General features: G+C 42.7%; 1 protein-coding gene across 1 annotated transcript in view; it reads right to left on the bottom strand.

Moving 5' to 3' along the window:
- Window positions 1-10,197: 10,197 nt before the first annotated feature.
- LOC124795795 (nephrin-like) overlaps window positions 10,198-27,592 on the bottom strand; it is a 718,423-nt gene continuing 701,028 nt past the window's right edge. The window contains exon 11 of the mRNA XM_047259875.1: window positions 10,198-10,520. Within this exon, the coding sequence (XP_047115831.1) occupies window positions 10,198-10,520 (323 nt within the window). The remainder of the gene's footprint in view (window positions 10,521-27,592) is intronic.

Here is a 27,592-nt window from a genome sequence, read left to right as displayed (position 1 = left end):
CAAATGGTAACTGAGCCGTACAAAATGATGTAAACATGTCTGAGCACTTACCAACAGAGGATCAGTCTCACTATCATCGTTAACAACAAGCGAAAGCTGATATCTGTGTAAATTAATTTTTGTAACTTTGGAAGATTAGTGTTTCTTTTCTAAAACAAATAACATGTAAAGACCAAGTTCAAGGTGTTTAACTGACTCTAAACTGCAGTAGAGTTCTAATGTGTATTTTTTATGTGTGAACAAAATCCATTGGGCATTGGTACGCAGAACTGCTAGATTAGTAGTGTTGGTTTACAGTTGCGAAGTGCACATTAACTAAGTTTCAGTGTTTTATTGCTCTTATTAAGTGAGGGCTTCAGCCATGCATTGTTCCAACATTCAGTGGTGTTGTTGGAATTATTTCCAATGCATCTGCGATCTACAAAAATCAGAGGAGTTTGGGGCGTGGTGCTCCTCGAACTGCGTACGTACACTACGAGCTGTGCAATACATTGCATTGTCCTGGTGCTAGATGCTATTGGGAGGAGGGAAATCTTAGCCGTTTCGGAAATGCTTACTGCTTCCGCCCTTGGGCTGAAAGCCAGTCAGTATGCTCTTTTTGACGGGACAAAGTACTGCGATTCCGAATTACGATAGCAACTGCACTGTTTTCCATATCCCCGCGACACGCTTTTTGTACCCTTTGCTGATAGTGCTCCCACCTGCTGACTGTGTTTGGTTACTGTACGTTGACATGTAACGTAGGCGGTGGACCGGGCAAAAAATTTAACTGTCTTGTTCAGTGTGTCACTGTGTCTTCAGATGTAGATTTTATTATTATTAATTTACGAATGGTGAACAGCATCTTTGCGTAGCTTATTAGATATTGCGATAACATAGACATTTACTGCAGATACTGTATTCAGATAAGGTGAGTGCATTCTAAAGTCTATCCAGGTGACCTTATAGATGTAAATGAAACTAATGCATTATTCAAAAAAATTATTGTAGCATTCTAACAGCACAGAAAGAGTGAATAGTACAATAAATACGACAACTAATTGTTCAGGCAAAACTTCACATAGTAACACCAGGGAACATATTTGCTTGTACTATACAGGGTGAGTCACATGCCCCTGCCGATGTTGTTTTATGCATCCCCAATATTATACCTGGCCTTTAAAAACACGTGAGATATTTTTATTCTCTTGCACAGTACGTACAAACTAACGGTCCTAGAGAAATAAGAGTAGGATCTATTTATAGGAAATTTAACGTTTTCTGTACAGACCATACTTTTCGAGTTATCAGAAAAAAACTCCAAATGTGACTTCAAACTCATCCCCACTGTGACACTCGGCCTCCACAGTTCAGGATTTCTAGTATATTGTTCACGGCACTCGCTGCTAGCACTGTACAAAAATTTGCGACGTCACTAATTATTTCTCACATACGAAATTTTCGATCTTCATGGACGGGTCTTATTACGCCACCGGCTTATTCGAGGACTTAAAAATAGTAAAACTTATCATTGTGAAAATTTTATCTAACAATTTTGTGAATTTTAACTGCTTACAATTTTGTGAATTTTAACTACTTAAAATAAACAATTGCACTGTTGTATTCATCTGGATTTTTTACTTCGAAACTGTGGTGCTTGTAAGCGTCGAGTTTGGATCGAAATGTCAACGAAAATAGTGCATTCGTTACGTTTAAAAAATTAGTTTTTTATTTCACTAATCTCACTGTCACATCTACAGCAACGATGTCAACGAAATATCCAAATATGGTAGTGGACTATTAACCCTGTCAATACAGTCCAAAAACGTTGAATATTGTGGGTAGATCGAGTAGTCTGGAATGTTTGTACAGCGGTAGGAGGGATACCACGTGCAGCATCCTGGAAATCCTTATTGGTGAAGGGTCACTGTGTGGTTGGTGTGCGTTTGCTGATCACTTTTGTGCATTTTTCTTGAACAGTTCGAAAACCATCGGCTCCAGCGAAAACGTATTCCAGAGAAAAATTTTACTACATTACATTTCTGAGATATAAGGCTTGTTCATTTTTTCTGTGGTACTAACACCGCTTAGCGAGAGAGAGAATATGAATATCTCACGTTTTCAAAAAATGGTTCAAATGGCTCTGAGCACTATGGGACTTAACATCTGAGATCATCAGTCGCCTAGAACTTAGAACAGCATTCGAACCTGCGACCGTAGCGGTAGGGCGGTTCCAGACTGAAGCGCCTAGAACCGCTCGGCCACACCGGCCGGCATCTCACGTGTGGTTTTCGAAGGCCAGTTACAACACTGCGGGTTGCATTGAAAGACATCACTGGGGGGTAGGTGAATAACCTTCTATAATGCAATCCTCCTAATTCGAATGAGTAACGCTGTTCTTCGCCACCTTCCCGTGCTGCATTAGTGGACTCACCGCTGTTGTGCGGCACGACGTCTGGGTTCTTGTCGTCGATGCTGTCGCGGCTGCCCGCGACGCCGGCCCCCGCCGCCGCCGCCGTGACGGCCGCCGCCTCGGCCGCCTCCTTGCCGGAGCTGTAGGCGTCGGTGAGCCCCGAGTCGCAGTTGGCGGCCTTGTCGTAGCCGCGCAGCCGGCGGCGGCGCCGCGTGCGCACGATGAGCGTCGCGACGGCGGCGGCCAGCAGCACGGCCAGCACGGCGCAGCCCGCCACCACGCCCAGCAGCGGCGCCAGCCGGCCCACGCCCGCCGACGCTGCCGGCACACACGCGCCGCCGCGTCACCTCGCTACATCCGTGCCAGCGCACTATTTTCTGTAGCGTATTCATCAGCAAGAGCAGAAAGCTAAGTACCACGTAAAGCCGACGCTGTACCGTCGTCATAGAACTGTCGCAGCTGGAACGTTGCAGGTATCTCTACTCCGATGCCATTTACAGGATGATTCGAAAGGTGGAGGATAAATTGAAAGAGCTGGTAGAGAAGTGTAAAAAGAAGTAATAAAAAATGATAAAGCACCTGTAGATGTGACGTACATGTACGGACAAACAAATGGTTACAATTTCAGAAAAGTTAGATGATTTATTCAAGAGAATCAACTTCACAAATTGCACACACTAAGCATGTCAAAACGCGTTAGTCCATCTCTGACCCTTAGGCACGCGGTTCTTCGGGTTGGCATTGATTGACAAAATTATTGGGTGTCCCCCTGGTACATATCGTGATAAATTCTGTCCGACTGTCGCGTTAAATCACCAAAATCCCGAGCTGAATTGGTAGGAGAGTCCTGCCCATAATGCTCCCAGCGTTCTCAGTTGGGGTGAGGTCTGGCGACCTCGCAGGCCAAGGAGACCGACAAGCAGTAAAAACTCTCGCAGCCGAAATGTAATCTCAGGCTGGCTTGCCTAGAATGGAAACGAAACGTGGTGTAGAATATCGTCGACGTACCGCTGTGCCGTATGGCTGCTAAGGATGATAACAAAGGAATACTGCAATGAAAAGAAAGACACCCCAGACTGCTAGGATGGTATGCCAACTCTCTCCGGGGCGTCTTCAGACGCATCTTCAGTCTACATGCTGACTGAGTGGAGCAGAATTGTCTTTACTGATGAGTCCTGCATCGAACTGAGCCCCGATGACCAGCGAAGACGTGCCTGGAGACACTTCGGCACTGGTGGGATACCAACCTGACTGTCGCCCGCCACATCGTCCGACAACCGAGAGTGGTCGTCCCGTGTGCCATTTCTTTTCATAACAGAACATCTTTGGTTGTCATTCGCGATGCACTTACAACACAGCGGTACTTCGACGGTATTCTACGCCCCATGTTCTTGCCATTCGTGATCAGCTATCCTGGGGTTATGTTTCAGCACGACAATGGCTCACATCCACACGGCGAGAGTTTCTACTACTCTTCATGTTTGCCAATCTTGCCTTGACCAGCAATGTCAGCGGATCTCTCCCCAATTGAAAATGTTCGCCGCATTACGTAAAGGGCCCTCCAAGCAGCTCAGTATTTTGACGTTTCAATGTATAGATCGGACAGAATTTGGCACGATATCGCTCAGAAGGACATCCAACAACTATGTCAATCAATGCGAAGCCGAGCATTTGGCTGCATACGGGCCACTGATGGACCAACGCGTTTCTGACTTGCTCGGTCTGAGAAGCTCTTTCTCTTGACTAAATCATCCAATTTTTTCTGAAATTATAATAGTTTGCTTGCCTGCATAGGCACGTCACATCTACCAATTTCCGTCCCATTCGGATAATTCCTTTATCGTACGTCTTTTTTTATCTTACAACGTGCAACAACAGAAAAGTATGGTCTTGCAAGTAATACTGAGTCACTGAAGCTTTGGAAATTCAGGAACACTGAGGACAGTCAATCCACATGAACGCTATGCTTAAAAGAAATAATATAGTCTTTACTGAAAAATGTTGGACATCACCGAAGTTGTTCAAAATGACAGTCAGTACCTTTCGTACAGGCATAAAATCCCCGTAGAACTTTCTGACTCTCTCTAAGAGGTGCACTAGGTGTCGCATGAACCTCATCAGACTCTTCTAGTACCCTGGTGAGAATGTCATACACTTACATTGGTATCACATATACGAGGCTTGCTCTTGTAAAAGCAAACCGAAGGGTCATGTGGTGTTAGATCAGCAGAGAGTTGTGGGTATGTAATTGGACTTCCCCTTCTATCGTCTGTTGCATTGATATGCTCAAAGAAGTAGCAGGTGCCCCGTCTAGTTGCATTCACACCTAATAATGCATGTTAAATGGTACATTCTCAGACTGTTTTAGCCAGAAAACTTGCAGAGTCTAATTAGGTTCGTGGGATGCCTTGAGTAGTTTGTAGAGTGTGCCATAATTGTATACGAAGATGTTTTGGTCGCTATTTTAAACACCTTCTGTAATATACAACATTGTTGAGTAAACGATACACTATCTTTGCCCACCTCAGGGTGCTTGTACATTAATTTTCCTCGCTGTTTCTGAGGATCCAAAGCTTTCATTGCCTCAGGATTACTTCGATGCCTATAATTTCATGTTCCAAAGTTGTCGTATTTCGACTGCTTTGTCAGCCACTCCAGTATGTGCGAAACGATTAGAATCACTCAATGTATTTTATTTTTAGCTCTGTAATGCATGCATCTAATTACAAAAAATTTTCACAATTGTAAAATTCATGGCGAAATTATTGTAAAACTGGATGATATAATGCGTGCAGTAGACGATGAAGAATGACAAGAGAGAAAAACAAAAGCTTCCTCCTTTGTAGGATCTATATTAAGCAAAAATAAGTGAAACACGGCCTTGGTTTAAAAAATGGCTCTGAGCACTATGGGGCTTAGCTTCTGAGGTCATCAGTCCCCCAGAACTTAGAACTACTTAAACCTAAGTAACCTAAGGACATCACACACATCCATGCCCGAGGCAGGATTCGAACCTGCGACCGTAGTGGTCGCGCGGTTCCAGACGTAGCGCCTAGAACCGCTCGACCACTCCGGCCGGCTTGGTTTCACATTATAATGATAAGCTCTTATTTTTCAGGAAATAAACGACGGGGACTTCCAACAGTAAGTTACACATAATTACAGACCAAATAACTTTTATCAATGCAGCATTACACTTCAGAAGTACCACAGATATGCGACTCTATTTCCATTTAAACAGTCACGAAGTCCCTGTAAACAACATTCTACGAATAGTTCAACGTCTCTACAAGAGAAATCCCCCTCCCTCCTCCTCCTCCTCCCCCCCCCCCCTCCCCCTCCCCGCCTTAGTCACAGAGTCATTCCAGAACGACTGTGTGAACGTCTCTCTCATCGGATACTTGCGAATGTGGTCGATGTCAGTGGCCTTACGCCCCGATCGACATAATCGATGTCTGCGCGGGCTTGTTCAAATCGTTGGCAACATTTCACTAAGGCTGGACACGACATTGCATTTGGTAGATATACCGCCAGAGTAATACGGTAAATACGTGTGCAATAGAGACTTGCGCACAAGAACCTTACTATCCTGCGCTTTTCAACTTCAGAGTGCGCTTACAGTTGCCGCACAGTTTCAGTTCTACAGTGTGATGTATCTGTCATCTCTGGCACCACAGAACTGTGTCCACGAAAAATGCAGAATAGGATATCTCTTCTGACAAATGGTCTTAGAGCCGGACGGCGCATGTGACTTACTTTCCGAAGTCTTATCGTATTTGAGACGTCTAGTTACGATCTGGAGCAAATCTCCAGTTCTGATATTATGTCAACACAAGGTTTTCCTTTTCCTCAAAGTATTTATTGCCAAATTATTGTATGTATTTCAGTGTTAGAATTTTTAAGAACTTTTGCCGTTCTAAGTAATTTTTGTTTTCAGTTTAGCTGTAGTTGAATACCTCTATGGTTCAACAATTGCTTCCGATTTGTATTACGAATTTCCTGCAAATCCTTTCGTCATCTGTGCTGCTCACTCGTTATTTAATACTTAACACTCGTACACAACGCTTTGTTTCACCATTTCTTTTCCTTAGCGCTCATCCCATCTAGTACGGTACTGCTTTTTTTTTCAGCATTTCCCAAACTTTCCTTTTATTATTAAATGTGGTGACCGTATGCTCTTCGTGACTCTACAGTCGACAACGTAACGTACGGGAGGGAACTCGTATGCGTCATCTGTGGAGCTTGGTAACTTTCTTCTGTGTTATCAGGTTTGATTCCATTGAGAAACTGTTGTGTACAGTGACTTTAGCCTATTTATTTAAAGAAGTAACGGGTACAGCAATCAGTCGCAAATAATCTTCACTGCATATCTAGATATCCATCATTGTGTGGCCACCTACAGTGCAGTAAATATAAGTTAAAACATTAAAACCACATACGCGCACAGTCCCAACTACACTATACGTGTAAAAATACATAACTGGCTGCAATGTTTTAACTTACATTTGCTACACTGAAGATGGCCACTCAGTGACCGAAAAATTCACATACAAAAATGTTTTCTGGGACTGATTGTTGTACCTTTTACTAAATTGTTCTGTCTTTCAATACATTTCAACAATCTGTGTGTTCCCTGGGGCGTATTTTGGGAACATTACAGAACATCTGGTTAAACCAGCATGGCAAACAACCTAAGTACCACACTCAGGCTTACCGGTGTACTAGCCCCCGTCGTTAATTCGATATGCGGAATCGATCCCTGTCTGGGTCACCTTCGTGATTCGTAACCTAGCGCGCTAGGTGTTCTGTTTTATGAACACCAGATGCGTCTAAAACTATCGGTGAATAGTCTCAGAAAATGAAGTAAACATGAGTTACATGCAAAACATCTTTATTGGTCTTCAAAGTAAGCATCATTACGTACAATAAACTTCTGATATTGGTTTTTAGCCTGTAGGAAATCGTCACCAGACGCATTTCGTGAAATCGGCCGTTGCAACGTGGTCAGGTGTGTTCTATATCAGCATCGTCTGCTCATGCTCTTGATCAACAGCACTTACACAGGCTTTTCTTATCTTCATCTCTTCTGATCTCGTTATCAAAGACAGCCGTCTATCATCCTCGAGCGCCCGTCGCACTTTTTCGACGTTGCCTTGGAGTGCACATGTTGACCCAAACGCGGCTCATCTTCGACACCAACCTTTCCCCCACTAAAGCCTTTAAGCGACTCACACAGTCTTAACTCACTGCTTTAACACCGTGCACTTGAACTAACTTTCAATGAGTCTCCGTTGCCGTTTTCCTAATTTGAAGCAAAGCTTCCCGTTATTACATTATCCCATTTTGTGCTCCATTTTTCAATGACACTATCGAGACGGACACTTGCGGATGAGCAGCGGCTGTCTATTAGAATGAGAGCAGATGGGTTGAAGATAGTCAAAGACATAAGCATAACTGTTTATGAACATTCGCTGACATTGTGTATATCCAATAATGCTTTACCACCATAATTCGTGCGAATTCAGAAGAAGTTTGTTACCACTGAACGTGATTACTTTGAAGGTGATTTAATCTATTTTGACTGTAACTATTCTTTCCTTTATTTTTCACACGAAATTTTGTATAAAGTATGCAAATAGTCGAGAACTAGAAATGATCGGCATAACAGGTTATAAATGAAATGTTACTCTGTAGCAGAGTGTGCTCTGATACGAAACTTCCATGCAGATTAAAATGTGTTCCGGACCGACACTCGAACTCGGGACCTTTGCCTTTCACGGACAAATGCTCTTCTCCTTTCTTCCAGGAGGGCTAGTCTTACAAGTTTCGCTGGAGAATTCTGTGAAGTTTGTAAAGTAGGAGACGAGGTACTGGCTGAAGTAAAGCTGTGAGGACAGGTTGTCAGCTGTGCTTGGGTAGCACAGTCAATAGAGCTCTTGCCAGTGAAAGGCAAAGGTCTCGAGTTCCAGTCTCGGTTCAGCACACAGTCTGAATATTCCAGGAAGTAGCCAGCAGTATCGCATACCCCGAGATGACACTAGCGGAACGTAACAACGTAAGGTGTTAATGTACGCTGTTCGTGAAACTGCTCCTCTAAAGACGCATAGCTGTCAATGAGTACTGCCACAAACACATTTCTTCCTCTCTTTTTCAAGTAGTTTGACTACTACTGCGTCAGTCGGACTCAACGCGTCGGTTGTTACCGTAGGAAAAGCTGCGATATGCGTCCACAAAAAAGCGCATCTTCATTTTTCGCCAGTGGACCAGATGGGATTCTAAGAAACTAACATTCATATGGGGTTGCTGAGACAGAGAAATACATTGAGCTATCTTATCAGAATGCATTTTCTTCCTTCGCAGTTAAAACATCACTTCCCACATGGTATGTGAGAGTGTTTGTGAGTCTGCCTCGGTAGCTGCCCCTCAGCAAGACAGATTGCTGACTGAAGGGGCCTGGTTTCTATTTCCGACCAGGTCGATGATTTTTTCCGCTCGGTGACTGGGTATTGTGTTATTATCGTCACAACTGCTACTCCACATTTGAAATGCACTATGTGACCAAAAGTATCCGGACATCCCCAAATACATACGTTTTTCATATTAGGTGCATGTGCTGCCACCTGTTGCGGGGTACTCCATATCAGCAAGTCAGTAGTCATTAGACATCGTGGGAGAGCAGAATGGGGTGCTCCGCGGAACTCACGGACTTCGAACGTCGTCAGGTGATTGGATGTCACTTGTCTCATACGTCTGTACGCGAAATTTCCACACTCCCAAACATTCCTAGGTCCACTGTTTCCCATGTGATAGTGAAGTGGAAACGTGAAGGATCACGTACGGCACAAAAGTGTACAGGCCGATCTCCTGTGTTGACTGACAGAGACCGCTGATAGTTTAAGAGGATCGTAATGTGTAATAGGCAGACAGGAATTCCAAACTACATCAGGATCCACTGCAAGTACTATGACAGTTAGAGGGGAGGTGAGAAAACTTGGGTTTCATGTTCGAGCCGCTGCTCATAAGCCACACGTCACGCCTCGCTTGGTGTACGGAGCCTGGTGTACGCAGCGTAAATATTGGACCATTGAACAGTGGAAAACGTTGTGTGGAGTGACGAATCACGGAACACAATGTGGCGATCCGGCAGCAGGGTGTGGGCATGCCGAATGCCCGGTGAACGTCATCTGCCGGCGTGTGTAGTGTCAACAGTAAAATTCGGAGGCGGTGGTGTTACGGTGTGGTAGTGTTTTTCATGGAGGGGGCATGCGCCCCATGTTGTTTTGCCTGGCACTATCACAGGGAAAGTGTGCAATGATGTTTTAAGCACCTTCTTGCTTTCCGCTGCTGACGAGCAATTAGGGGATGGCGATTTCATCTTTCAACACGATCGAGCACCTGTTCATAATGCACGGCCTGTGGCCTGTGGCGTTTTGATTACACAACAATAGCATCCCTGAAATGGACTGGCCTGTACAGAGTCCTGACCTGAATCCTACAAAACACCTTTGGGATGTTTTGGAAAGTCGACTTCGTGCCAATCCTCACCGAACGGCATAGATACGTCTCCTCAGTGGAGCACCCCGTGAAGAATGGGCTGCCATTCCCCAAGAAATCTTCCGGCACCTGATTTAACGTATGCCTGAGAGAGTTGATGTTGTCATCAAGGCTATGGGTGGGCCAACACCATATTGAATTCCAGCATTACCGATGGAGGGCGCCTCGAACTTGTAAGTCATATTCAGCCTTGGTGTCGGGATTCTTTGAAGCGCATAGTGTAGATGCGTGGACACGTACCGAAAGCCACCTTAGGAAAAAGTTTCTGGGAGAGTACCTGCTCGCCGCTCTGGGGGCTGCAGCGTGTAAGCGTGCAGTATGACGGCGCGGCTGCGGCCCTTGCTGTTGGCAGCGAGCAGCGCCACGTCGAAGCCGAGCCCCGGCTGCAGGCCGCTGACGGTGAAGGCGGGCGCGCGAGAGCTCACGTTGCCGACGAGCGCCTGCGACGCCGCGTCGTACACCTCCATCACGAACTCCTGCGGCAGCCCGCCGTCGAAGCCCTCCGAGCACTCGACGTGCAGCGAGTCCGCCGTCTGGTTCACGATGCTGCAGTTGTGCGGCGGGTCGGGACGACCTGCCCACAAACGTAGCATTGCACAGTGTGTTTTACTTGCAACCACGCTCTAAGAACGTGTCTTGTTAGTAATTAGATGCAAAGAGGAAAATGGGAGCAGCAGCGGCGATCCGCAGTTATTGGTTGTTTAACAGTCCTCACGCATTCTAGCAACTTACTGTTTCCGAATACGAAAGTTATGAAACAATAGTTTCTTTGAGCACTTCAGCACATTCGGCGCATTCCAAGAAGACTCAGACTCATAAATTTCTTCCACGTATAGTGATGCGAAAATCACCGAAGTTGAAGCTCGCACGGACACTTTAATACGATGTGTCCACCTACAAAAAAGGGTTCGACAATATGAAATGGTGCAAGTTGTTCGAAATTATCAGAAAAATCGGCTTAATCTGTAGGGAAAGACAGGTAATACACAGTTTTTATAAGAATCATGAAGGAATAAGAAGAAAAGAGGACCAAGAACCAAATCTCACAATTGACACTATGTCTTAGAAAGGGTGATCGCTTCTCTTACAGTTGTTAAACAATCATAACCTCCACTCTGAGACGCTATTGGTTGTTCTACGTAGGTGCTGGACAGAAGCGGAGAAAGACTGCATCAGTGTCTAACGCCCTTCTTAATGCAAGCTCTTTCTTCTAGCAAAACTGTTTACTCACAACTTATTTTATTAGCGACGGAAATAAAGGAGAAGTTTAGAACTGTCACAAAAATTCAGGGAGTAGGGATACCAATGACAGGAGTTGCTGTGACACAGCTATCATCACTGAAAGTGAGAATGAGCTAAAGGGAATATTAAGTAGAAAAATTAATCTAACGAGCAGAGGATATGGACTGATGGTAAACCGAAGAAAGACGATACTAACGAGGAGCGCTAGAAATGAGACAGTCAGTGACCACCACAAGTAGGAACCACGAGGTAGTCAAGGTGATGGAACTCTGCTACCTTGGATGCAGAATAACCCATGATAGGCGAAGCAAGGAAGAAACGAAAAGCAGTCTATCACTGGCCTCAAGAGCATAATTGTCCAAAAGCAGCCTAGTAGGATGAAACATCGGCCTTACCTAGAGCAAGAACTTTCTGTGGAGGTAAGTTTCGAGCACCCCAGTGTATGGAAGTGAATCACGGACTGTGAAGAAGTCGAAAGAGAAGGTCGAAGTTTTCGAGATGTGCTGTTACAGAAACATGTCGAAAATAGCGAATGAGGAGGTTCTCTGCATAATCGGTGAGGAGAGGTCATGTGGAGAACATGACAAGAAGAAGGTGGAGGATATGTGTTAAGACGTCAGGCAACAACTTTCATGATCTTAGAAAGAGCAGTTAATGTTAAAAACTGTAGGGGAAGACAGAGATTGATATAAATATGACAAACTAACTACACTTTGTTCGCACTACATAGCTGCAATAATCTGCTTTATGAATGATTTGCTTGTAGCTGCAAAACACCATCAGGTGGCTTGCTGAGTATGGATGTAGATGTAGATGTAGATATTCTTGTGCTTCAGGGTTACGTCATTCCTAAGGTAATATGATGCAAGTTACTGTTGCAATACGTGATCGGACTGCGTTACTGTAACCTTGGCGTTTCCCGCGGTCATGTCGTTAATACTGACGACTGCTCACAAGCAAATCTCGGATTCGATTCCTCGCGATTACCTATGTCTTTCTGAGGAAGACGCTGTGATCTTACCCATGCCTGGGGTCGATAAAAGTAAAATCTGAGCCCCCACTGAATACAGCATGCCACAAATACAACTTGCTGATTTCGTCAGTGTGCTTTGATGATTGTAACGGATGATCCGCATACCAAATGGCGGACTGCTTAATGCTGATGCCGCTACACTATTATGGCTTTTAGTTGTGTGAGGTAGCGGGCAAGTCGTCGCGCCCTGAAAATATTATAAGTTCGGAGGAAGCAGTGGCCGTACGGGCCGCTTGGCGGGCGCTGGCCTCTCGGCAGGCTGACCACGTGATGCCAGACGCTGGCCGAAGCAAGAGGGGTCCAGCCGCGTGGCTGGGAATTCCATGGAGACACTATGTTGATGAAGGAGACACGCCCGGAGTGCCAAATATGGCGGACTTCGTCAAACCTTAATGGCAGACATTTCACAGTTCGTATAAAAATTAATATCGTGATACCTCTAAAAGAAACATGTACATTACCATTATTTGCACGGCGATTCTGATGGTGTAATCAGAGTTTCAATATATTTATTAGTTTAAACTTTAGTATCTGACGGTAAATTATACAAGTAATACCCAGCAACGAATTTCCAAAATACAAACGCTTCTTCCTATTTTGTCGATACCCGTGTCTTTAGAAATCTATTAGTGTAAACTTAAATTGGTATGAATTACAGGCATGTAACTTGAATAATACATGAGTTATTGGAGGTCAAAGTGGCCGATTACTGTCGATCGCGTCAGGCCATAAGTACTCCACAGTTAACACGAAAAAACGGTAGCAGCATACTTATAAATATATTTATTCATTTATGTCTTTGTTTTTATCCGATATATACTATTCATGAAGAAATTCGTTAAATATTTAGTGTGTTTTAGAAAGCACAGAGACATTAGGCTACTGGCTTACCTTTTGTTCTGTTCCTTTGATATATGTTTATTTAATTTGTTTAAGTATCTAATAATGTGTGTTAGAGCGTGTTTATGGTCCAGCCGTAGGAATATTTATTTAAGTTCAACTTATTTAAACGTAACTCCAGTATTTCGAAAGTGTTTTATGTTTGTGAGTGTACGTTAGCTTGGGAACGTGGAGGGAGCGCTCTAGCTAATCACAGCGCTCGTTGCTAAGGGAGGCGACTACCGAGGTGATTGGAAGGGAGTTCGAGAGTACGGAACAGGACACGGGAGTGAGTGCTGGACGCGACGGCGCAGCGGGCGCACAATCGCGGGATAGACTTGGACAGTGGAGCAAATTGCGCGTGGTCGCGGAAGATAGAAATATTTCGTAGTGCTGCCTTGTGAACTTGTGAGATTTCCGTGGCTTCTACAGTGAAGACGTAGTGTGCGTTTAGAAGTGAATATCTCGCGAGCTTTTTTGTTGTTCATAATTCATTACGTGCAGTAGGGATCTATTGTTTCCCTGTTATTCAACTTATATTTTACTTACTTGCTGGACCATCGACACCAATAAGTGTTTTGCAGAAATATACCGCATTCTCAAAAGTACTTCTACTATCATACTCATCATTTAAAGTCGTTCAAATAGTACCTGCAGATTTTATTTAATTGCAGTCTTTGATTTATAAATTTATATGTTACATTGGTAATTCGCAATTTCCGAGTGATAGGAAGCTTCGACCATTTGATTCATGTGTGTATTCTTATTGTATACTGTCGACTCAGCAGTATTCGGCCTTTAATGCCTCGCATAGTAACAGGCCTTCAGTTGGGCATTCTTATAGTTGCAAGTCATTATTTAATTTGAATGGTGGCACTAAATAACTATTGAAGGAAAATTGCTTTTAATTTTATTTTGTTGTGTATTGATCTCAATGTGTAAGCAGTTCAATGTTGCTCCAGCAGTTGGTATTTCATAGTGATTTACAGTGGTTTGAAAGTTTTATTATTCTCCTTTATACTTTTAGCAAAATTAGCTGCAAATTGTTTATTTCACGTTGAACGAGGTTGTTTCGGCATATTATCAAGTGTTCCTGTTGACGTTATATTTATCTTTCATTTTATTCCATGTCTATGTACAAGTACTATGAGATTTTACACTCCTGGAAATTGAAATAAGAACACCGTGAATTCATTGTCCCAGGAAGGGGAAACTTTATTGACACATTCCTGGGGTCAGATACATCACATGATCACATTGACAGAACCACAGGCACATAAACACAGGCAACAGAGCATGCACAATGTCGGCACTAGTACAGTGTATATCCACCTTTCGCAGCAATGCAGGCTGCTATTCTCCCATGGAGACGATCGTAGAGATGCTGGATGTAGTCCTGTGGAACGGCTTGCCATGCCATTTCCACCTGGCGCCTCAGTTGGACCAGCGTTCGTGCTGGACGTGCAGACCGCGTGAGACGACGCTTCATCCAGTCCCAAACATGCTCAATGGGGGACAGATCCGGAGATCTTGCTGGCCAGGGTAGTTGACTTACACCTTCTAGAGCACGTTGGGTGGCACGGGATATATGCGGACGTGCATTGTCCTGTTGGAACAGCAAGTTCCCTTGCCGGTCTAGGAATGGTAGAACGATGGGTTCGATGACGGTTTGGATGTACCGTGCACTATTCAGTGTCCCCTCGACGATCACCAGTGGTGTACGGCCAGTGTAGGAGATCGCTCCCCACACCATGATGCCGGGTGTTGGCCCTGTGTGCCTCGGTCGTATGCAGTCCTGATTGTGGCGCTCACCTGCACGGCGCCAAACACGCATACGACCATCATTGGCACCAAGGCAGAAGCGACTCTCATCGCTGAAGACGAGACGTCTCCATTCGTCCCTCCATTCACGCCTGTCGCGACACCACTGGAGGCGGGCTGCACGATGTTGGGGCGTGAGCGGAAGACGGCCTAACGGTGTGCGGGACCGTAGCCCAGCTTCATGGAGACGGTTGCGAATGGTCCTCGCCGATACCCCAGGAGCAACAGTGTCCCTAATTTGCTGGGAAGTGGCGGTGCGGTCCCCTACGGCACTGCGTAGGATCCTACGGTCTTGGCGTGCATCCGTGCGTCGCTGCGGTCCGGTCCCAGGACGACGGGCACGTGCACCTTCCGCCGACCACTGGCGACAACATCGATGTACTGTGGAGACCTCACGCCCCACGTGTTGAGCAATTCGGCGGTACGTCCACCCGGCCTCCCGCATGCCCACTATACGCTCTCGCTCAAAGTCCGTCAACTGCACATACGGTTCACGTCCACGCTGTCGCGGCATGCTACCAGTGTTAAAGACTGCGATGGAGCTCCGTATGCCACGGCAAACTGGCTGACACTGACGGCGGCGGTGCACAAATGCTGCGCAGCTAGCGCCATTCGACGGCCAACACCGCGGTTCCTGGTGTGTCCGCTGTGCCGTGCGTGTGATCATTGCTTTTACAGCCCTCTCGCAGTGTCCGGAGCAAGTATGGTGGGTCTGACACACCGGTGTCAATGTGTTCTTTTTTCCATTTCCAGGAGTGTATATTATATTCTCTTCTAGATGGAGTGAGGTCCATAAATCATCTTGGAACGTAAGTTCTTTTATGTACTATGTTGCTGACATAGATCACATACTTACTTTCCGCGCGCTACACAAAAGAACACTTTCCAAGATTATTTATGGATGTCATCCCAGCTAAACTTAAGTACAAGATGACATAATATCTCATCGTTCTATTACATTCACATATGAAGGATCTCTCATTTTACAACTGTCACAAAATGATACGAAATTTCACTATTATTATTGAAGTAACAATGTGACCTATATTAGCAATACAGTGAATAAAATAACTTAAGTTCAAAGATGATTTGAGGAAGCCACTCCACTAGACATAAGAATAATATAAGACAAAATCTCATATTACCGTTACACAGACGTAGAATAAAGTGGTTGTAAATGTAATGTCAACAGGTACACATGGTAATAGGACATATGCCGAAAAAAGCTTGTCGTGAACTTACGTAACCATCAGGAGGTTAACAGTTTGTAGCTAATTTTGTCAGGTAAAGCGTAAAGTGTAAATATGATGTCACATTATGACCTTATGCAAGCTGAGGGTCCATCAGAGAAGACGTTATTTTATTTCTCTGTTCTACTTACTTCATCAGAAAATAAATATGTGAGGATAAATAGAGTGTACTACGACGTCAATGTATGCTTGTGCTCAAGTTCATTTCAATGTTACAGTGTTCACAGTACGTTTTAACTGTACTAATAAAGTTCAGTTATTATTGAGCAAAGTGATTCAGGCATGCCAAATTCAGTACAGTAATCGCAGGAAATATTTGCATCAGCAAGCACGTTACAAAATTGCATAATCGAGCTACACGCACAACGTTAGTTACGCACAGCGTTTCTGTAATTAACTGATATTGCAGTTAAGTTTGTCCAGATCGACTGGCGACCGTATTATTGCAAAACTGTACAATTTCATTTCAGGCAGCTAAATTTCAGCCAGTTGTAATTATGTATTTCCTTGAAAAGTCATGACCAAATTTAATCCCTTTATTCGCCAATAATTCCTTATTAAAGAGATTGTAGTCGGGTGAGTTGTCGTTGTCCTTCGAGGGACTGTGCTGTATATGTTCCATTTCCATTCGGCAGAACTAGTAACCGATTGCTGTACTTCTGAGATTTGTGGGTCACGCGACTTAAGCAAGCCGAATGTGTGGGCGTTGCAGGCGGACAACAGAAGCAGACAAATCTAGACAAATAAACCCTCTGAAACTGTTTCGCTAATGCTAAGTAACAAAATACAGAGGCTACATAACACCACTTTCAAAGTAAAATGTAGAGCTGAATTCCAGATAAACTCATAGGGAATGGAGAATGTCATTAGGAGAAAGAGAAACCAATGTGGAAGTTAGAGTAGGTTAATAATAATAGTATGACAAAGGGACATCCTAACGTCACTAATAACGTATCTGAAAAGATCTAAAAGGAACAACCTACAAATAGAACGTTTAGCGTTCGTGGATGACGTAGGTGTTTTCTCAGACTCAGTAGAAACAACTACAACACAAATAGTACGCTCAAAGAAGAGGATAATCCAAAAATAAACGATATTTTAATCAAACCAGTGTCACTTGGTGCGGCAGTTTGTTATAATTCAGAAAGTCTGTTTTAGCTTTGGAGCCCACCGAACTAAAATACTGGAGTCCGCTGTTTAAACAGTGACTTATATCCACTGAAACACAATTCAGCGGCAGTAAAGGGTCAAAATTCATGCAATAGATGTGCAGATAGAGGTATTGACATATGTTTCAGTTATCATATGTAGTTTTCTGCATAGACCATAGCACTGTAGGGGAAGAGCGGACGTAACACCAAGCCAAAGGTTTGATGATTTCTGTAGCTGAGTGGCAACCAACTTAGAAACTCTTAACATCACAAGATGTATAGTCAGATTACCGTCTTATCTTCCCTACTTTTTCCCTTCTCGATGGACAAAAGGAAAGCACCTACATAATCACTAATTTGAAAAATTCACGGGTCCCCATTGTGCCCAACGTGGTAGCGCATAATAGCCACATTGCTAAATAGGCCTAAATAAATTGAGAAAAACAGTTTTAACTTTGAAGATTTGTACTGAGAGACAAAATAAGTTATTTGTGTAAAAACCATACGTTAACTATACTTTACAATTATTATGTATTTTTTTCCAAAACCCATTACTTATTGTTACCGGAAAAAAGTAAGGTGAAATGTTTCCAGAAATTTTAGGCACAGTCTCCTCACAGTCATTTTTATCCTCACTAGTAAAAAAGCACTCTGTTCGTGGGCCTACATTGCATATCCTGGGTCATTCTCAATGTAGCAAACCGTTTCAAGAAACCAGCAGTCCATTCATTTCCAGTCATTCAGGTTTCCTTATTAAAATTAAGAGAAAAATTATTCCTTTCGGACAGTTAAAATGCTGTGCATAGTAGATCCTTACCTCAAATACTGAGAAATCTTGTCCAACAACAGATGGTCGTAAATTTGCTTTCTTTCTTTTGATGTAAAAATGACTGAAACTCTCCAGACACCATTATCTTGTCAGTATTCAACATTTGTTCACATCAATAACAGTAGGAACAGAAGGAAAATGTATGCATCACTGCGGCTATAGTGGCTACTGGCTGTCTATTGTGTCCTCCTAGACGCCTTTTCACGTAAGGTGTTTTCAGCAGGCGAAGGCCACCGATGAAGCAATTGATTGCTAAGTAACGACTTTTACAACACAATTATGTTCCAAAAACGTAACCTGTTATGTAAATTTTTAATAATTATATTAAATCCGCACTTAACTTACATGAGAGGGTCTTAAGACCACACACAACGTGACTACGAGAAACGCGACGTCCTGTCTCTTTCAAATCAATAAGCGGAACTCGATGAGTTCCGAGTAACACAATTGTGCAGTTTTCGTGCGACTGCAGTTCTATATGGACTAACAAATCGAAATGGCCGCTACGCCAGCAATGGGCCTTATGCCCACGCTTCTCCTATTCTGGAATTTTTTAACTTACAAAGTAATCATATTTTTGATTTTTCTCAGTATCATTACGGTAAGTGACACGCTGGTGAGCAGCAGCACCATGACTTCCGAAAACAGTAACATGTTAGTGTACCTATAGTTCTGATAGAAGCTTCAGATCGCCATACCATGTAGCCTACGTATGGCATTAGAAGTCCGCACCAGATTGCTTAATTATCGTAGACTAATCCGGGAAGTTTCCTGGACTCGTAAGTGGCCCTTGCTGAAATTAGTAGGCCCTGTATGTGCAATATAAAAGCTATTCCAGACTTTTGCGACCCAAGGCTTGGTATATCATTTTACTTGACACAACTGCTTGTCTTAATTATCGTAAGAATTTAACATACTGAGAGAAATATTACATTTTGAGTCACGTAACGTATCTATTCGGCGTTTCCACAATTTATTTCTTCTCCTACGGTGTTATTTTATAAAAGTACACTGCCATAGGGTAATCATTGTCGCTAATACTCCCAAGAATGTAACACAAAATCACGCTACCTGATTATAGACGAAGTAATTCTCGTCCCTTGTCAAAAGACACCAACAGCAAGATATATTGGAAACAAAGAGAGTAACATAAATCCATCTTATAACAATTACGTGAACATCGCTTCTAAGAAGCCTCGATCCTTACATTTATTGGGTCTTACGTAGTACCATGTCCACGGTTCCTTTGCGGATTACTTCTTATTACTTTCCAGTTTCTGTGTACATACTTTAAAGCTAATTTCAGAAATTTTCTTTAGAAAGTCCGCCTCTCTTCACAGATCGTTTCATTTCGTTAAAGCTATGAAAGATGTTTTGATAGCAAAGTTAAAAGCAGAATATTCAAATATGCAAATACAATGGCGAAACAAGGAAGACCTGACACTTTTTCAAATCCTTCTCCTATCTCTCCAAGATTTCAGCTAGTCGAAAGAGGCCGAGAACTCTGAAAGTCTACTGACGCAATTTATTTCAGTAGCAAATATCAAGTTCTTACTACTTTTGTGACAAGGCCTTATTTCTCCACCGTAACCATAAACGTGATTCACATGACGAGATTCTCACTGTGACCACTGCCTGACAAAAGAGGTGAAGCACCCAGAAGGGTAGGAGGAAACAAAATGTAATATTACGGGTTGAGAGATTATGTGATGTTACGACACTGATGATAATATCGAGTCACATTTACAAGGAATTTGGCAGTAAGATCCTATACAGTGTGTTCAGAAACAGACCGAAAAGCTTGTGAGGGTGCTGCAGGGTACTTTGCGTCTAGAAATAGTTATTCAGAAAAAAAATCGATACTTTCCGAGTCAATCAACAGTGAAGTTAGCCTATCAAGACGTTGCGTGCACGAGCTCAAGCAGCCCGCCGGAGATGGTATCTTCGTTTGGTCTCCTAAAACGGAACAACATAGCAATACAAATTCTGGACATGGTACGGTAGTAATGATCAAACCAGAGACACAGTCTCGTGCGCTATCCTCAAAGCTATGAGTAAGGACTGACACTAATTGTATTCGGTGGGCCGCCTGAATTTGCTCTCTTAACTTGTTTATTTTAATGTCAATTCTAATTAGCTCGGAAAGGGCGATTTTTTTTTCTTAATAGTTATTTCTCTACCATGCAGCACTCCTACCAACTTCTGTTCACTCTGTATATCTATGACTTTGCAGCCGATATGGATGTATGATCTATTTCAGTGCGGAAGGGTGCCGTAAAGCCGTTGTGTCCTTTCCTGGGGCAGGGTGGCCCTCAGCTGTTGTAGCTGGAGCTTGATGTCCTATGCAGTGACACTGGGAGGGAACTGACATCCGAGAGGTCCCATGTATGTTCAATTCGGGATAAATATGTAGATCTGGTTGGCCACGGGAGCAACTGCAAATCACGAAAACAGTTAATAGAGATGCTTCCTATCTGTGGACGAGCATTGCTCTGTTAAAAAATTGCACCACGACGTTATGATATGAGAGACAACACATGGGTCCCAGGATGTCTTTAACATACCATTGTGCCATCGGAGTCCCATCAATCAATACCAGTTGTGACAATGGGTCATACTCGATTGGTCAATATACCATTAGGGCTACGAGTAATTCTCGTACCACAGTGACTCTCCAAACATGGGAGGAAAGTGACTCTCCAAATATGGGAGGAAAATGACTTTACCTCAGGTCACCGCCACACTCGCCCACAGTGAAAACAATGTGACGTCACTCGTCAGGAGTCCGTCCTTCCCTCTTGCGGCACCACACTAGAGGCAGCCTTTTGTGTTATTAACACATGAGCTGGTGTCCATACTGTCGCTGCTGGTAGCATCCGACCAATGAGGCGGGATATCACAGAATTCTGAAGGGAATCCAGCAGCCGTTTTCGGATGGCCAGGCGCCATTGTGGTTGGTGCACAATACGGCGGCCCTCTCTTGTGGTGGTAAGACGTGGTCGAGTGGAACCTTGATGGCGTATATGCATTACCTTACGTTCCCATGCAGTTTGTGACAGACTCCACAAACCTCGACATTGCACGATTGCACCAGTCAGCCAAATTGAGATTCACGACAAGGCCCCTTTCAAGCTAAGTCTGGTGTTGATAGTGGGGTAGTCGAGCCTTTCGCGGTAACTACACATCTGGTGCTGTTCATGCCGCTTATAGACCTCTCCAGGCACGGTAACAATAATAAACACAAACACCAGTAATGCACTCTAGCTCGCCGTTCTATTTTTCCTGTCTCAAAGAATAGCAAATCTAATTATTTACATATCCGCCTATGGCGTGTACATGTACGAAGTTACATTTATATCCGATCGTTGCTACTGCTTATTTTTTTCTCACCAGTGAAGTTTCGCTCGGTGTGTCAAATCATTAATCAAATACTGACTTCCAATAGGTTATCTCAAATCATAAATGAAATATTGCTTGTGTGCATGTTATTTGGTATACGCGGTGTATGTTTAATTGTGCTGTGGTAGAGGATGAAGACAGATGACGAGATTTACTTGCTAAGTCGCCTTCTGTAAAGTGGATGACTCCACCGTTTTCGAAGATGACAGTTTTTTCCCATCCCTCAGTCGGTAAAAACAGAAACTTTATAGGATCTCTTTTTGTCCGTCTACTGTCTGTCCGATTGTTAAGAAACCTTTTCCTCAAAAAAGGGTAGACATATCAAGTTCAAATGTACGTGACGTACTAGGATGTACGGTCCCTTACAAAATTTAAAAAAATTTAAGCTTCTAACGCTAAATACTCAAAAGATACGACCATTTATGTCACATGCTTTGATACTCACAAACTCATTACGTCCCATTGACATAGAATCATGAAACTTAGCCAGAAGCAAAGTTTCACAGTACAAATGAATAAGCACAAGCCACTTGTTAATACGAAAGTTGTTATGCAATTATGATACATAAGAATACCTTTTTGACATTATAACTTACATTTTAATCATAATCCATCAACAGCATCATAAAAAATTACACCGTATGCAGAGACAAATTGTAACTAGTAGCCATGTTTTAGTAAGTTCATAGAAATATTTTATTAAATCTTCTCTCTCTGCATACGTCAACTTAAGTACCCTGCTCGCTTCCTTTTGTATGTTCGGGCTAGTCTCATGAACTACTGTAGAGATTCTGATACGGTCTTGGAATTTCCAGAAACAATATCTTGTCAGCATCGATATCGATAACAGGCCAAAATCGTCGAGATTCTCACTTCCTGGGGTGTATGAACTATCTACTTATGTAACTAAATGTGTAGGGAACCAAAAATGGGTAAGTCCTCCTTGAGCTCACCAAATTTTGGGTAATGCATCATGTTACAAGGTAAGGAACCGTACCATTATATTTTCAAGCGATCTCAAACAAGCTTAGTGTCATGAACTAGTGACACCTGACGAGAAATGGCGAAAACCATAACACCGAAGCTATGGTATTATTTAAATTTTCCTTGGGCAGTTCCTGAGAACATTTGTCTTTCCATATAAGGTGCTACTCCAACTGAACGTCTGCTGTCCTGTTCAGAGTGGCAAGCTTGGCGAGTTAGAGGATAATACGCCCTCCAAATCGACTACAAGTTTTCCTTACTTAACACCTAATTCGCCGTTGGTGAAACTTGTAGGCGATATGTGAGCAATGTAAAAGCTGTTCTCGACTTTTGCGAACCCAAGCTCGATATTTCCTTTGCTGATTAGCTATTATTACTTTCATTTTCCTGTGTACATACTTTGAAGCTAATTTCAGATATTTTCTTTAGAAATTCCGCTTCTCTACAGAGATCATTTCATTTTGTTAAAGATATGAAAGATGTTTAGATAGCAAAGTTAGAACGAGAATATTCACATATGCTAATACAGTGGCGAAATAAAGAAGACCTGAAACCTTTTCAAATCTTCCTCGTATCTCGCCGAGACAGATATATATTCTGGCCAATTTTATGCTTCCTTCATCAGAGCTCTAATAAAACTAATTCTGTGTGAGAGCAATTTATTATGGGGAAAGGTACGAATAATGCTGAAATGAAGCCCAAGTTCTGGAGAAAACATCGCTGCCAAAGGAAGAAATACTTAGAAAATGTCCACGTCTGTATGAATATAGAAAATAGACGAGCATGCAACCACTGATGCTTTAACCGAATGAAGTGAAATACATATCCTGTGTCTGTGTCTGTCTGTATATTCAGAGTAATCTTAGGAACTGCTGTAGGGCAGGAAGAGAGAGAGAGAGAGAGAGAGAGAGAGAGAGAGAGAGGAAAGAGAAAGAGAGGATGGGAAGTGTTACATTATTTATTACTGTTTTAGTTCATGTGGGCGATTTTCTTTTGAATGTCATAATCTTTGTTTACTACAGAAGATATTCATATTATTTTTAGATGCTGACAAATCAAGCTATGAACTGCTCTTTGAGGATTATTTTCATTTTCTTGCATTATTATTTGATTATATGTCTATAGCAGAGTATTAAAATATTTCTCCTTGTCGTTCTCTATGCTATACCTTGTTTCAAGGCCCTGACTAGGTCATCTGTGTGGACGTTGAATGGAGTTGGGGACAGGTCACATTGTAACGTAACTCCAAGTGGTGTTAATATTTGTTTATATATGTTATCTCCATCTTCGATTGTAATTTTTTCTCTTTGTAAGGAGTTCGAAGAGAGGTAATTAGATCTATTGGACGCCTCTTTCTTCCATAATCAGTCACAACAGGTGTCAATTAACCTTGTTGAAGTCCTTTACATAACCTAAAAATGGTCTAAGTAAACTTAATTCCTTTTGTTTACCTGTTGTTGAAGACTAAAAAAAACGGCAAATGCAGCATCGTTCTTTGCTAAATTATATCCACTATCCCAAACAGATTGTTGAGATGGCGCAGTTTATTATTTAACGTAGTGTTATAGACGTCATAGCCTCTGTTAACGAGGCTAATTCCTCTACAGTTGTTTAGGTCGGTTATGTTGCCTTTCTTGAATATTGAGAATATTTTTGCCAAATCACGCTCATCAGGTTACTTACCTGCAGCCGAATATATATTAATGAGATGTAGCATGTATTCCTTCAGTTACAGACTTCCGTATTAAAGCAATTCGGCATTTATTCCGTATGTAATTGTTCCTTTCCTGGTCTTCAACTTTTTTATTGCTAAATATTGTTCATTGCAAGGCCTTACTGCGTTGGCTACTCTGTTTCCCCTCAGTTCATCGGATGTGGCCGGCACTTCAGTGGGTGACCGTCAGGACCTGACCCCTGCTGCTCGCAGGTGGGGTGCATTGAGCGCTTGTGGCCAGTTGAGGAGCTGCTTGACTGGAATCCAAGCCAGGCGAGCGTCATGATGACCTCTTGTCCCTCCATACCTTCAACCGATGACGCATGCGGGGTGAGAGTGACACGGTGATCGAACGGTCGGTACCACTGGACATTCTGTGGTTTGTTTGGCCCAAGTTTCACACCTTATTCTTCCTGTTAGATGAGATCGGTGTTTCAATTGATTGTGCAAATGTCACCGAGTGGGATAGGTCACTGGTTAACACACTGGACTCGCATTTGGGAGGACGATGGTTCAAATCCGCGTCCGACCATCTTGATTTAGGTTTTCCGTGATTTCCCCAGATCTCTTAAGGGATATGCTAGGATAGTTCCTTGGACAGGGGATGGCCACTTTCGTTCTCCATCCTTCCCTAATCCGAGCTTTTGCTCCTTCTCAAATGACCTAATTTTCGATGGGATGTTAAACACTAATCTCCTCATCCTCTCCAAATATCACAATACTCTTTTGCTGCTGAGTGTTCAACCCAGTGACTTTTACGGTGATCTTCCAATCGTTTTAAATTTTTATCTTTTAACTGGAAAAAGCTTTGTATACTTTTCCATTTACCTGAGAAACAGAAACCTGGCTTCTCCACCACCACCACCACCAACAACAACAATAACGACAACAGTAACAGTGACAATAATTACTAACTGGTGTCGAAAATGGTTGTGAGAGTAACAGCAGTATTATAAACAGGGGAAGTATAGTTGTTCTGGAGGCATGCCTGAAATAATTGTAAATAAAAATATTAATGTTTGCTTGTCCACAATTTTAAATCTGTTCAATAATTGATTTCAAATTTTCACACAAGATTTCCTTCGATTACATACATGTTTTATACACCTACTGGAGCGTCGTGTGATGTGTAAAATGTATGTATTGTATAAATAATAAATAAAAATGTAATGTACATATGTAAGAAAGATTCAGCTTCTCCTACCTGTGAAGTTTTTGGAACCTGCAGTATCTTTAGAAATCACGTGAGATTTTCATTTCGCTTGGTCGCTACACACAAATTATTAGTCCAACAGAAAACATAAATGGGAACTTCTTGTGGGAAATTTTATTTAAAATTTCATACTGGGATACGATTTTGCTGGAGGTCACAGTTTTCGAGTTATTCGAGAAAACCGTATTTGAAGGTCACTTTTTCTTGGATAGTTCGAAAACTGCAGGCTCTAGCGAAACCGTATTCCAGTACGGCATTCAACTACATTAAATTTCCTACGTAAAGGTCACTTCGTATTTTTTTTTTTTTTTTCGTAAGACTGGTACTTTGCGAATAGCGACCGAGAAAATTTGAAAACCTTGCGCGTGGTATTTGAATATGTCGCGGGTTGCATAAAACACACAATTAAAGGCACCTGAAGCGTCCGGTACACAGGGTTAACATTAATAAAACCGACAAAGTTTAAGAACAGATTTCTGCATCGACAAGGAGTATAAAAATGCTTTGAACATGGGCAGTGCGCCGTAACGAGAAAAAATCTGTGCATAACGCATTACAAAACTGGGCCGCATGCACATTATGATGAATGTCCATAGCAATCATCATGAGATTGTAGGTGTAATGTTCTCAGTTGATTTACAGGGTATAATGTCCTTACGTAATGTAATATAACTGTAATATTCCGGCTGTGAGTACCAGCAATAATGCGCAAACGTAATATGGTACGACAACGCTCTTTGCTCTAACGACAACGCTCTTTGCTGAAAAAAAAAGGAGCATCTATGTTTTTCTTGTAATTGTTGGAGATAAGTCTGCATACAGAAGTAATGTTAAGTGCAGAGGTCAACATGTAATCGCGATTATCAAGAATAAAAATTGAATTTGTGGACAAAAGGAAGGTAAATATCCTTACGAATTTGTACTCGATATTGGATCCTCGGACCTTCATAAAAACTATTAATGTGTTTAGTAACACAGTGCGTAGTGATTTCTTCGCGAATTAACAATACTGGGCGAATCTGCTACTATCACGGCCCGAACGACGCGCAATACTTTGCCGTCAGCTTTTATGTTCAAGACGTTCCCTAAGCGACTAGTTTGTTAGTCAGAATATATCATACTGCCACTGTTGATCAACCTTATCATTCTGAAAGTGTGTCTAGAATTCCATATCTTACTGCGACTGTGAATATCGTAGCTGCTAAAGCAGACGGTGTCTTCATCGCGAGTTGTAGCAGTTTTCTCCGTCCTTGCCTGGCGTTCTCTGAGAACCGGAGAAGCAGAAACCTCCGACCGCCAGATCATCCTGTACCTAACCCGTTCTCTCTTTACAGCAGCCACGAGGAAAAAACATTCATCAATAGTCAAATTTTTTCACAGATTGTTTATGTTAGACAGGTAAGAATTTTATAACGTATGTTTCTAGGCAAAACAATTCAAAAGAAAGTTTTTTTTTTAGTGCCGTACCTATCTTATCTTTGTGAGAGACAAAATTCAAAGAGCAACTTATTTAATTAAATAATTTTTGTTTTTGCATAGAAGAGTTTCATTTCAAGGGAACAGATAATCGTGCGAAGTACTTTCGCTCACACCAGGTTGGCGGGCAACTTGTCTGGAGCTTGTAGTAGTGTCCATCTCAATATTCAGCAGAACCTGGTATGTACTCCAAATCTGGTATACGCACAGTACACCGCCTCCCTGCAGTTTCGTCTCTCTGAAAGGGCCCATGATCATACAAACACCCAAAACGGCCTTGAAATGTTGTGTGATGTGGTTCGTGTCTGTCAGGGTACTAATGTTGATACAACTGTGCTGCCTGTAAGCCGTTCAAGTCTGTATGGCGGTACGAAAACTTCCACTCGGCTTGTTCCCGACATGAGTACCGGACCACGCTGCTTCATAAACGCTGCGTCAATCACACATCCTGCCCCCCTCCCCCCGTCCTTAGTTTTTCCTCTCCAACCAACCCCTTTTTCTTTCTCATCATCTGTCCAGATTCCCCCCGTCTGCCCTCGGCTGTAGTATGTCATATTTGCCAACTTTTTAGAGCAGTGTTCAAGTGAATGTTCAGTGTTGTACGTCTTTCCAAAATGTTGCGAACAGAAATCATGCTGCCCGCTGGGTATGAATT

The sequence above is a fragment of the Schistocerca piceifrons genome, chromosome 4, assembly GCF_021461385.2.
Source record: "Schistocerca piceifrons isolate TAMUIC-IGC-003096 chromosome 4, iqSchPice1.1, whole genome shotgun sequence".
Lineage (NCBI taxonomy): Eukaryota > Metazoa > Arthropoda > Insecta > Orthoptera > Acrididae > Schistocerca > Schistocerca piceifrons.
Note: the sequence above shows the minus strand (reverse complement) of the source record. Positions and strands in the feature narration are given on the sequence as shown.